Source organism: Bubalus bubalis, chromosome 23, assembly GCF_019923935.1.
Source record: "Bubalus bubalis isolate 160015118507 breed Murrah chromosome 23, NDDB_SH_1, whole genome shotgun sequence".
Lineage (NCBI taxonomy): Eukaryota > Metazoa > Chordata > Mammalia > Artiodactyla > Bovidae > Bubalus > Bubalus bubalis.
Genome location: NC_059179.1, coordinates 30,793,016 through 30,805,606, shown reverse-complemented (window position 1 = coordinate 30,805,606; position 12,591 = coordinate 30,793,016). Strand labels below are relative to the sequence as shown.

The window sequence follows — 12,591 nt, the reverse complement described above, 5'->3', positions numbered from 1 at the left end:
TAGAGCCAGGCCTAGAAATCTACATTTTAAATTGTAACTTACATGCATTTACTGTTACCAACAAAGACTATAAAAATCAATCCAACAGACTAAGTATTAATGACAGTATCTAGAGTTTTTGTGAAGACTGAAGATCACTTGTTCTGTTATTCACATAGAAGACATAGGATTACGGTGATCCAAATTAAAAACCTAAAAATTTGCTTCTTCTAATACCAAGGCAAACTTACCACATTTTACTCTCCAGTCTTTTATTACATAAAAGGAAAAGTTCCTTAAAGTTCCTCAAAGAGAATCCTAAATTGCCCCTAATTAATCAAAATGAGAGTAAAGGAAAATCAGTTGCTTTATCAAAATAGATGACTGACTAAAGACTAAAATTATGTTCTTCTATAATTTAAAAATGCTCATTTCAAATGGCTTCAAAGCTCTCATTATGTGGCCTCCACAAATGGTGTTTACATAGTGTTCTCAAAGACTATCAAAAGTATTTCCCATGATAAACAAAGACAAGGAAATAAATACCACATGGAAATCCTTTTATACAATGTCATAAAACTAAATAAAAACAAAATCCGTTAACACTTTTCCCTCAAATGTATGCAGTAACGTTAATAACAAAATTGTCTACTAAACCAAATAATTTCTCTTATAAAAAATTCATTCAGTTCAGTTCAGTTGCTCAGTAGTGTCCAACTCTTTGCGACACCATGAATCACAGCAGACCAGGCCTCCCTGTCCATCACCAACTCCCGGAGTTCACTCAAACTCATGTCCATCGAGTCAGTGATGCCATCCAGCCATCTCATCCTCTGTCATCCTCTTTTCCTCCTGACCCCAATCCCTCCCAGCACCAGAGTCTTTTCCAATGAGTCAACTCTTCGCATGAGGTGGTCAAAGTATTGGAGTTTCAGCTTCAGCATCAGTCCTTCCAATGAACACCCAGGACTGATCTCCTTTAGAATGGACTGGTTGGATCTCCTTGCAGTCCAAGGGACTCTCAAGAGTCTTCTCCAACACCACAGTTCAAAAGCATCAACTCCTCGGTGCTCAGCTTTCTTCACAGTCCAACTCTCACATCCGTACATGACCACAAGAAAAACCATAGCCTTGACTAGAAGGACCTTTGTTGGCAAAGTAATGTCTCTGCTTTTGAATATGCTATCTAGGTTGGTCATAACTTTCCTTCCAAGGAGTAAATGTCTTTTAATTTCATGGCTGCAATCACCATCTGCAGTGATTTTGGAGCCCAAGAAAATAAAGTCTGACACTGTTTCCACTGTTTCCCCATCTATTTCCCATGAAGTGATGGGACCAGATGCCATGATCTTAGTTTTCTGAATGCTGAGCTTTAAGCAACTTTTTCACTCTTCTCTTTCACTTTCATCAAGAGGCTTTTTAGTTCCTCTTCACTTTCTGCCATAAGGGTGGTGTCATCTACATATCTGAGGTTATTGATATTTCTCCTGGCAAACTTGATTCCAGCTGTGCTTCTTCCAGCCCAGCGTTTCTCATGATGTACTCTGCATGTAAGTTAAATAAGCAGGGTGACAATAAACAGCCTTGACGTACTCCTTTTCCTATTTGGAACCAGTCTGTTGTTCCATGTCCAGTTCTAACTGTTGCTTCCTGACCTGCATACAGATTTCTCAAGAGGCAGGTCAGGTGGTCTGGTATTCCCATCTCTTTCAGAATTTTCCACAGTTTACTATGATCCACACAGTCAAAGGGTTTGGCATAGTCAATAAAGCAGATGTTTTTCTGGAACTCTCTTGCTTTTTCGATGATCTCGTGGATGTTGGCAATTTGATCTCTGGTTCCTCTGCCTTTTCTAAAACCAGCTTGAACATCAGGAAGTTCACAGTTCACGTATTGCTGAAGCCTGGGTTGGAGAATTTTGAGCATTACTTTACTAGCGTGTGAGATGAGTGCAGTTGTGCGGTAGTTTGAGCATTCTTTGGCATTGCCTTTCTTTGGGATTGGAATGAAAACTGACCTTTTCCAGTCCTGTGGCCACTGCTGAGTTTTCCAAATTTGCTGGCATATTGAGTGCAGCACTTTCACAGCATCGTCTTTCAGGATTTGAAATAGCTCACCGGGAATTCCATCACCTCCACTAGTTTTGTTCATAATGATGCTTTCTAAGGCCCACTTGACTTCACATTCAGGGATGTCTGGCTCTGGGTGAATGATCACACCATCATGATTATCTTGGTTGTAAAGATCTTTTTGTCCAGTTCTTCTGTGTATTCTTGCCACCTCCTCTTAATATCTTCTGCTTCTGTTAGGTCCATATCATTTCTGTCCTTTATCGAGCCCATCTTTGCATGAAATGTTCCCTTGGTATCTCTAATTTTCTTGAAGACAAAACATAAGACATTTCACCGTAACACTATGTTATGGAATCCCTAAATCTCCTTGAATGCATGTTAAGTTTAATCAGTGAACAAGAATATACTGTGAATCTATAGCATTTTCACAGTAACCTATTGTAACCTTTTTATTGTAACCTATTGTAAAAAATTAAACAAGCGCACTCTCAGAATGGAACTTGTTCATATGCAGGAGACTTCCTATAGGAGAGAAGTCTGCATCTCAGAAAAGGGCCCTCATCTGGCCATACTGCTACCTTGATCTTATACCTCTAGCCTCCAAAACTGTGAGAAGTACATTTCTGTTGTTCACAAGCAAAAAAAAAAATTGTAAACAAATTTAGGCTATTTACTTATTCTCTGCACCAGCATCTGACATAAATAAAAACTGCCCTGTCTATAACATCTTACTGACTTGTATTATTTATCATTTTTATTATATACAGTCTTTCCAAATATATCACAAACACGCATAACAACAATTCTATGTATAAGTTCAATAAATTTGGTTACAAATTACTTTAAGGGAACAGTTTCAATAGCTAGCAAATAAGGAAGCAAATTGCAAAGGGTAAAAAAGAGCTCTGGTGGGAAAGCATTAAAGTAGGAGGTACAGACCACACACTTTAGGCACTTCCCAGAGCAGACAAGGAAAACACTAAAATACATAAAATTCAGGCTGTAGTCACTGAATCTTAGTTTTTAGCAGATTATCACTGAGGACTGTTTGCTGATTCCAGAGAAACAAATCCCAGGGATTTCACTCATCTTCTAGTTGTACCTGTAAAAGTTACTTTGCACATCAGTCCAGTTTCCTTATTAATAAATAAATAAATTCCACTTTACCTCACAGAAGTGTTCTGAAATTCAAAAGAAATAATAATGTACAGTAAAGGAATCTGTACACAACTAGTATATTAAATGCAAAGTGTTACTGTTACTATTATTGAAAATGGATTCCACCCTTTGATTCAGCAATTCTACTTCTTCAGGTCTATCCTAAGGATCTAGGTGGACAAATGCACAAGTATCTATATAAAGATGTTCACAGTAGCCCTGTATGGGATGAAAAATTAACATTTTAAATGTCATTAACAGATAATTGGCTTAACAAATTATGTTACACACATGAAGTAGAGTATTATGCTATTATCAAAAATGATTTAATAGACATGAACTTGAAAAAATGTTCAGGATAAGTGAAAACAGGATTGCAAAGGTTCACAATCCCAAGATGCCTTCTTTCATCTTTCAAACTTGATCAGGTCCTCTATTATGACCTTCATAGGATCCTCCAGCTTTCTTCTATTAAGCTCATCATAACTTGAAATAATATATTTATATGTTTACTTGATAACATGTGTTAGATGATAATGAAGAAGGTATATTAACACATATGTGTATACAGATACATACATACACACACAGACGGAGGGGGAAAAAAGTCTGCCGGTATTTTAATATGTCAGAAGCCAAAATGAAAATTAAAATATACAAGCTTAAATTACATTAGCACTATCGAACAGAAATGGAATGTGGATACATATTTTGTCAAAACCACACTACAAAACCTCTTTGATTAGATTAGTATTTAGGAAACTGTCTTCACTTGAGGAAAAACAAAGAATAATGCTACAATATATCCAAAAGGAGGCAATGCTGTTTCATTTGTAAAGAGAAATCCAGAAGAGAAACCTTTCTTTAGGCCAAAAGTCCCGCCTGGTTAGAATTATGCATATACTGCTTAAAATCAGGCTTGATATTAAACTCAGTCACTTAGAGCTATGAGGCTTGGACAAATCACTTAACCATCCCTAGTATGAGTTTTAACCATAAAATATATGATAATATCTTACCTTCATAAGGCAGAGAGCTATACCAGATGAAATCCAGAACTCCCTTTCTGTGATTTGTGATCTTTTATACTTTAGCATCAAATGACTATTCTACCAAAAGCCTTTTATCAAATAAGAACAGCAGTTGTTCCACCAACTTACAAGCCATGATCATGAAAGTCTCCTTCAATTATACTTCTACAGGGGGATATATTTTTCAGAAATCCAGCAACCAGAAACTTATGCTTCAATACATCTGAGTTTGTTAAAGTATATAAATAATTCAGAAGTTTTCATTTAAACTTGGTTTTAGTGGAAGACAAAAATATCACAGAACACATAAGACCACATCATTCAACATATAGGAAGTACTTGAAGAACAATACTAGTATCATTAAGAGTTTAACTACTACTAATTTCTACTTTTGGCCTTGAAACTTTGAGAGTTCTCTATTGGACAAAGATCCAGTTCTTTAAGACAGAATAACTGAAAAATAAAGACTAGTAATAAGTTTCTCAAAAATAAGGCTTCATTCAATTATCCTGTGAACAAATAGGTGCATGTTTAAGAATAAAAATAGTATATGTCAAACTACTTCCACTAGAAAAAAAATCCTCTACAACTATTCTAGAAAAAGAATTCACCCTACTCCTGCAAAACAAAAACCCTAAAAATCTATGAAGATGACAGACAAAAAGGATATAAAGCTGAAAATGTAACAATACATCATTCCCTCAAAAATAAGTCTAAAACATTTCATTATTTTGTAGTTTAAAAAGGTTAAACTAAATTCTTAAAAGCAAAAGGAAAGTTGTTTTGTTTTTTAGGTCCTCAATCTGAGCAGATAGTACTGAAATACTGCTGCTGTTATAAGATTCTTTAGTATCCAAAGAATACTAAAGAAATAACTTGAAATTCAACAATAAACTGGTAAAGGTATACCTCGGAGATACTGGGTTTGGTTCCAGACCACTGCAGTAAAGTGACTCACAATTTTTTTTGTTTCTCAGTACACATAAAACTTGGGTTTATACTACATTATAGTCTATTAAATGTGTGACAGTATTATGTCTTAAAAAAACAATGTGCATACCTTAACTCAAGAATATTTTATTATTTAAAAATGCTTACTATCGCCTGACAATGCAGGGTTGCCACAAACCTCCAATTTGTTTAAAAAAAAAAAAACAACAGTATTTGTGATGAACAACAGAGGGAAGAACAATAAAACAAGGTATGCCTGTATTTTCTACTTTATAGATCACCTTAAAATAAAGAAAATTACTGTATGTGTGTCACAATCTCATACCAGTATTTACTGCCAATATTTGACAGATTTCTGGTTCTTTGCATAGACAAGTTTTGGTATCGTTTTACTCTCATGACACAGGATGATAACAGTATTCTTTAATATTAATTGTATTTTATACATGTAGTTTAATATTAATTGTAGTATTTTATACGTGTAGTCTAATACATGTGTTTAAAAGAACTGGCAGATTGAAGATTTTTATTCTTCAAATACTGTACATTGTTTTCCTTTCCATATGTATTGTCAGTAATATCCTTCCAAATATAAAGCAATCAGAGTTCGCCAAAGCAGAAATTGCACGTTCTTATATTATTTCTATTCAGAGTCTAATATAATACTTGGCACAAAAGAAAAACTCAGTTCCAATTCCAGATAGTCTACTTGGAGTTTGAAAAACCTTCCATTCTTCAAAAACCTACTGTTTAAAGAGCACTGTGATAGTTACTGGGGATAAATCTTTAAGCAGAAGAGATTCAATCCTTGCTTCCATGGGATTTTTAGTCCAATACATGAGACATGAATATATCAATCATATGGATGCCATGAGGTATGTGACCACCTGATCCACTTTGGCAGATGAGAAAATGCTTTCCTGAAGAAGTTATTACTGAGCTGAAGCAAGCGTGTAATTAGTGATAACTTGGCAAAAGGGGAAGAAAAACAATTCTCAGAAGAGAACAGAGTATGTGCAAAGACCCTGAGGTAGGGGAAACGTGGTGTATTGAAGGAACTGAAGGAAGGCTAGCCAATATAATTCATCAGAATTGCATTTGGGACGAGATTGGTTGCAGGGATACCAATTAGGAGGGTCACAAGAGCTGTTCAGGTAGAAGTAATTGTATCTTGGATTAGGACGGTAATAACGAAGCTAAGGGGAGAAGGCAATGGCACCCCACTCAGGTACTCTTGCCTGGAAAATCCCATGGACGGAGGAGCCTGGTGGGCTGCAGTCCATGGGATCACTAAGAGTCGGACACGACTGCACGCCTTCACTTTCACCTTTCACTTTCATGCATTGGAGGAGGAAATGGCAACCCACTCCAGTGTTCTTGCCTGGAGAATCCCAGGGACGGCAGGGCCTGGTGGGCTGCCGTCTATGGGGTTGCACAGAGTCGGACACGACTGAAGCGACTTAGCAGCAGCAGCAGCAACGAAGCTAAGAGAAAAGGCAGGTTCAAGAGATATGTAGGAGAAAATTGGTGTTACACCGAAGCCATGTCGGTGTAACATCAATTACACCGAGCTGTGTTAGTAGAGTTTTAGTTAGTAGAGCTGTGTTAGTAGAGTTTTAAAGATAAAGATGAGAGATCTTGGTATTTTTCAGTTGTGAAACCAAATAGTAAAGAAGCTGGGAATTTATCTGATACTGCTCAATAAGCCAGAGAGCAACTGCTGCCAGTTCTCTAATAGCAGTAACACCTTAGCAAGGGTGATTTTTAGGAAGTGTGCCAGAAGGCCATGAACCAAGACTACAGTAAAGTCAACCATGAATTTAAAAAATAATTATGTACTATATATCCCATGCCCTAATTGTCAAAAGGATCCCAAATGATAAAATTAAATTTTCATGGTACATTCTTTTAATGTCACACTGTATCACTCATTTTCTCTCCTTTGTACTTCTATGAAAGCAAGGTTTCAAGACTTGGGAGAAAGAATAGGAATTTATAATATTATGAGTCAACTCTCAGCACAAGTTTATAAAGTAACATTTTATATCAGGAATATCATATTATACCTGAGAATATTAGGGGGGGAGTCAGTCAACATTGTATCTTAGGTATGCTACAATGTCAGGGAAACAAATGTTACTTTATGACATACCTTCAAGATGCTTAATAGAACAGCAACTTCCTTATAGGTACATATTTGATAGGAAAATAAGACACATACACTTATCAAGTCTAAATTTTACCAGTTTTATTTGTTAAAATCTTCATTAAATGTAGTAATAACAGGGAGTCTATAGTGTTCCCTTACAAATGAAACAACACCACTATCTCCCCAATACCCCAGTACTAGAATTTGATCATTTGCTCCCTACTCTATGAAGCAGAAATCTTAAAACATAAAGACAAATAATTTCTAGTGTTCCCCTTTAACATACTAGTTCTCATCCAAAGCTTCTGCTGCTGCTGCGAAATCACTTCAGTTGTGTCCGACTCTGTGCGACCCCGTAGACACCAGCCCACCAGGCTCCGCCGTCCCTGGGATTCTCCAGGCAAGAGTACTGGAGTGGGGTGCCACTGCCTTCTCCCTGTCATCTAAAGGCTCCACCCTAAATCCCACATATGGGTAGACCTTTAGATAATATATCCTAAAATCTTTTTTTCTTTCTTACTATTTATATTTCCATGAAAAATTATTAGTCTTAGGTGGTCCAATGCACATGTAATTATTTTCTCTTGAGTACTACTAAGAATAAAGTGGCATACTTGTAGTCTTATAAATTTTCTGACATGCTGTGCCAAAATACACAGTAATTAGCAACGTGGTCTGACACACAATGCTACGCTATGCTAAGTCACTTCAGTCGTATCCGACTCTGTGCGACCCCACAGACGGCAGCCCACCAGGCTCCCCCGTCCCTGGGATTCTCCAGGCAAGAACACTGGAGTGGGTTGCCATTTCCTTCTCCAATGCATGAAAGTGAGAAGTGAAAGTGAAGTCGCTCAGTCGTGTCCTACTCTTAGCGACCCCATGGACTGCAGCCCACCAGGCTCCTCCGTCCATGGGATTTTCCAGGCAAGAGTACTGGAGTGGGCTGCCATTGCCTTCTCCGCTGACACACAATAGTAGACTCCTAAAAAGAACACTTGGAGAAGGCAATGGCACCCCACTTCAGTACTCTTGCCTGGAAAATCCCGTGGGCGGAGGAGCCTGGTGGGCTGCAGTCCATGGGGTCACTGAGAGTCTGATACGACTGAGCGACTTCACTTTCATGCACTGGAGAAGGAAATGGCAACCCACTCCAGTGTTCTTGCCTGGAGAATCTCAGGGACGGGGGAGCCTGGTGGGCTGCCGTCTATGGGGTTGCACAGAGTTGGACACGACTGAAGTGACTTAGCAGCAGCAGCAGCAAAAAGAACACTAGCATGAAAGAGAAATTCCAAGCCAAGCAAAGTATAAGTCAACAGATGACAAACACATTAATGACCTGTAACATAACTGGTAAAATCTAGAAATACACATCTAATTTATGCCTTTGTAATTCTTGAGTTGTCAGTAAAAATGTCACATCTGCAATGATGGGATGGTGTACTGAATAACCAATATAGTAACTGATCTCTAAAACTGTCAATAAATCAGTGTCACAGAACTTCAGGGGAAGGACTGACCTTGGTGAGCATGTACTTAATCCCCTCAAACTATGACAACAGTTAAGGACAGAGAAAAAAAAAGTAATGAGATCATATACTTGATTTCTAGAAAGTAGGAAACAATCAATATATACTCATACCATGGCAGAACCCAGGCTTGATTTCCTATCTAGTACTCTTCCCATGCCTCAAAGTAAAAAAAAAAAATTTCTAGTCTATGCATGGATTGGAAAATTCATAAACTCCTGAATATAGGTTTTAATTGCTGATACCTTAACCAGAGAAACTGTGAAGGGCAGGAAAATTTATAAGTAATTCTTGTTTAATGCTGCCTATTTTGTTTAATATGCTTACATATTTTCATCCCAAACCTGCCAAACCACAACAAACACTGAAGACCCACACATAAACATAAATACAGCATAATACACTTATGGCTAAATAATTTTATACTTTAAAAAATTATTTCAAATGTACAGAATAGTCTTAGCGAAGAAAAGAAGCCAAAAAAGGAGACACAGATTTAAAGATACTAGTGACTTGCCACAGTAATGTTAGAAAGGCAGAGTGGAAAGATCCAACGTTCTGAGCACTGTTATTTACAGGAACCTCAGGTTTTCTGCATCAATGAGAAAGAGCCCCTACTCCTGCTCCCTCCCAACCCACATCTTCAAGTGCTACCCAACTTCCTGTCTGGAGTTCTCCAAAGTCTCCCAGCAAACTTAGTTACTCAGAGAATGCTCTGTGCCCCTCCAAAATGAACGCTTACATTCTCTAGAAAAAACTTTGGAAAACAACATTTAAATCCTTTCATCATGGAAAAGGCAAGCACCAGCTGGTTTTAAGACAGGCTTTTTGAAAATTTCATGAGATGAATCTTTAGAACACATAGGCCCTCTAGAACAAAAACACTGAAAAGATAGCCAGACACTACCAAAAATTTTCAAAAAAACAGAAGTCAACTATGTCTGAGTATATATCTAAGTAAGCATTTTCTAGTATCTGTTTCGATTGAAGGATAAACATCTTCTTTCCTTTTTTTTTTTTTTTTTTTGCTTTAAGAGCTCCCTTACCAATTAACTGTTATCATCCTTAAAAAATACAGACCATGACCAACTTTCTACTGCATCTAAATATTTTTATTTCTTTACCAAAACCCTTGATTCTGCTTTATATCCTCCTTATTTCTGATTTTTTAAAATTCTTGCATCTCTCAAGTTTAAAGCTGGCCCAAGATTACTTTTAGCATATGGCTGCATGCATGGACACATGCGGCCGAATCCCTAAACTTACTATCCCTCTCAGTCACAGACGTCTACATTTGATAATCCCTAGTAAGAACTTCTTTGGTTGTTTTGCCAGATTCTATTCTTTCCCTTCTACACAAAGTCAGGTTAGGATTCCTAGACTTAATTATTTTAAAAGGGCCAAATTCTGAGGGATGGTGATAAAGGCACCTGCTTGGCTGATAGTGTTGCTCTAGACTTGCTATTAGAGGTCAGATGGGTCAGCGCTTCTGCCTGAGTCTGTGCTCCCTCCCTTCAGGTGCCCTTTCCAAACCTCTGCAGCTCAATACCTGTTGGCAGTGCTGGTGTTGCTGCTCCCGCTGCTGTGTTTCTGTGCTCGGCTCAACCTCCGTGGGGGCTTTGAATGCTGCAGCCGGGGGCTCGGCATGGAGGGGAACGTTGAGGCGTAGCCATGTTCACACTCTAAACAAATGGCAAAAAAAAAAAAAAAAAAAAAGAGGAAGAAGTAAGAGGGTAAGAGGAATATACCCAAATTCCTGGATCTACAGATCTCTAGTCCTTTCAGTAACAGGCTGTTGAAAACAGAGAAGAAAAAGAGGTAAATTTTTTCCATTCTTTCTGATTGGAAAACAAGATTCCCAGTCCTTTCCTGGTCATCAATCCTGTGACATTATATACAGACCCAACTCACACTTGGAAGGTGTACTAACACTTCCTCTAAACCAAGGAACTTCTTCCTCCTCTTCAAAATCCTTTTCTCCAAGAATTCTTGACTCAAACACCCTCATTTCTGAGACCAGTTACCAGTCACCTAAATTATTTCATTTGTTTCAAAATCACTTTTGGTATAACTGTCCCCCTTCAAGGTGTCTCTATAAGCCCACATTTTTGTGTACTTCAAACAATTCAATCACCTCGTTTTAGGAAGACATTTTCTCACGACACCACAATTTCCAGGGGTTGCACTCAGCACCCCAATCTCTTTACATAGCCCTTAGTCTCTGTTCCTAAGGGAATCCCAGTGCATCCTATTTGGATGTGCAGAGGTCACTTCCTCTCAAGTACCTGTCCACCTCCCTGCTCTTCAGCAGGCATCCCGGTCTGGGCTCTGGGTCCTGTCTCCCCGACCCCGACACGCATTCCTCCCGTCCCCTCCTCCGGTTCTTCACGTCCTCTTTCTTCCCGGGTCCTCAAATCACCTCCACTCTCAACACTCCTCCCCGTTCCTCCCCTCCCGTCCACCTCCACTCAGGGCAGCCCCAGGTTCCAGCCTGGTGCCTCCCTCAGTCTCCCCAGGAGACAGTGTCCTCCCCTGCTCCCCTTCCTGAACACACATACACCCACAGGTGCCCCTCACACACATGCACGCGTATTGCCTCATGTACCCCTTCATTCACATGCTCACTCCCTCTCACATGCTACCCCCTCACATAGGCACAATTCTCCTCACACACGCACCTCCCTTACCCCACCCTCCTGACACACGCACCCCTCCTCACACACGCACTTCCCTCACATGTAACTCCTCACACGCACTTCCCTCACACACACACCCCTACTCACACACGCATCCCTTCCTCACACGCACCCCTTCTCACACACGCACACCCCTCTTCACACGCATCCCCTCCTCACACGCGTCCCTTTTCAAACACGCAATCCCCTCACACACAGTCCCTCCTCACACACGCACACCCCTCTTCACACGCATCCCCTCCTCACACGCGTCCCTTTTCAAACACGCAATCCCCTCACACACAGTCCCTCCTCACACACGCACCACCTCCCTCCTTGCAACGCACCCCCGTCTCACACAAGCACCCCCTCCTCACAGACACCTCTCCTTACACACACACCCCTCACACCAGCCGCACCGCACTCCCCGCGCGGAAGAGGAGTGCGCGGGTTCAGGCAGTGGCAGAGGTGGTGGCGTCCAGCCGTTACCTCGGTCCCGGCGCTCCAAAAACTCGGCAGCTTCCAGCAGGCGCTGCACGTTGATCATCCGCACCTGCTCCATGGGCACCGCGGGCGGCAACCCGGGCCTCTCCGCGCTCCCTTCCCCGGCCAACAGGAGGCGCCGCAAGCGGCTACAGTCCGGCGCCGCCCCGGGACATGTGCGGCGGGCCGGCAGGCCAGCCCAGCCGCGGCTCGGCGCGCTCTCCGCCGCCCCCGCCACCCCCGCCGCCCCGGCCACCCCGCCGCCCCTGCGGCTCCGCTGGCAACCCGCGCGGGGTTTGTTTACCTCTCCGCGCGAGCACGGGGGAGGGGCGGGGGCAGTACCGCGACCCGCCCCCTCCCGCCCCTTCCTCTGTCTCCTGGGAAATGTAGTCCCGCCCTGCCCACTGCACGCCGGGACTCGTAGTATGCACGACGCTTTAATGCGCCTGCGCCTTACCAAGTTCCGCAATGGCCGCCGGGAAACGCAGTCCGTTTGAATTTCTGCCTCCCAGGTGGAAAGACCAAGAGGTTTTCTGTGCTTTGCTTCTTGGAGGGAAGGATTTGAA

At 40.9% G+C, this 12,591-nt stretch overlaps 1 protein-coding gene across 3 annotated transcripts in view; it reads right to left on the bottom strand.

The window, feature by feature from the left end:
* The window catches only part of MXI1 (MAX interactor 1, dimerization protein), a 92,775-nt gene that overhangs the window by 63,986 nt on the left and 16,198 nt on the right, over nt 1-12,591 (bottom strand). For 2 of the 3 annotated variants that reach the window (XM_025274149.3, XM_006043920.4), the window contains exon 2: nt 10,417-10,549. In XM_025274149.3, the coding sequence (XP_025129934.1) occupies nt 10,417-10,549 (133 nt within the window). Of the gene's footprint in view, nt 1-10,416; nt 10,550-12,031; nt 12,267-12,591 lie in introns of those variants that run through there. The other variant, XM_006043921.4, reaches the window with a different exon arrangement.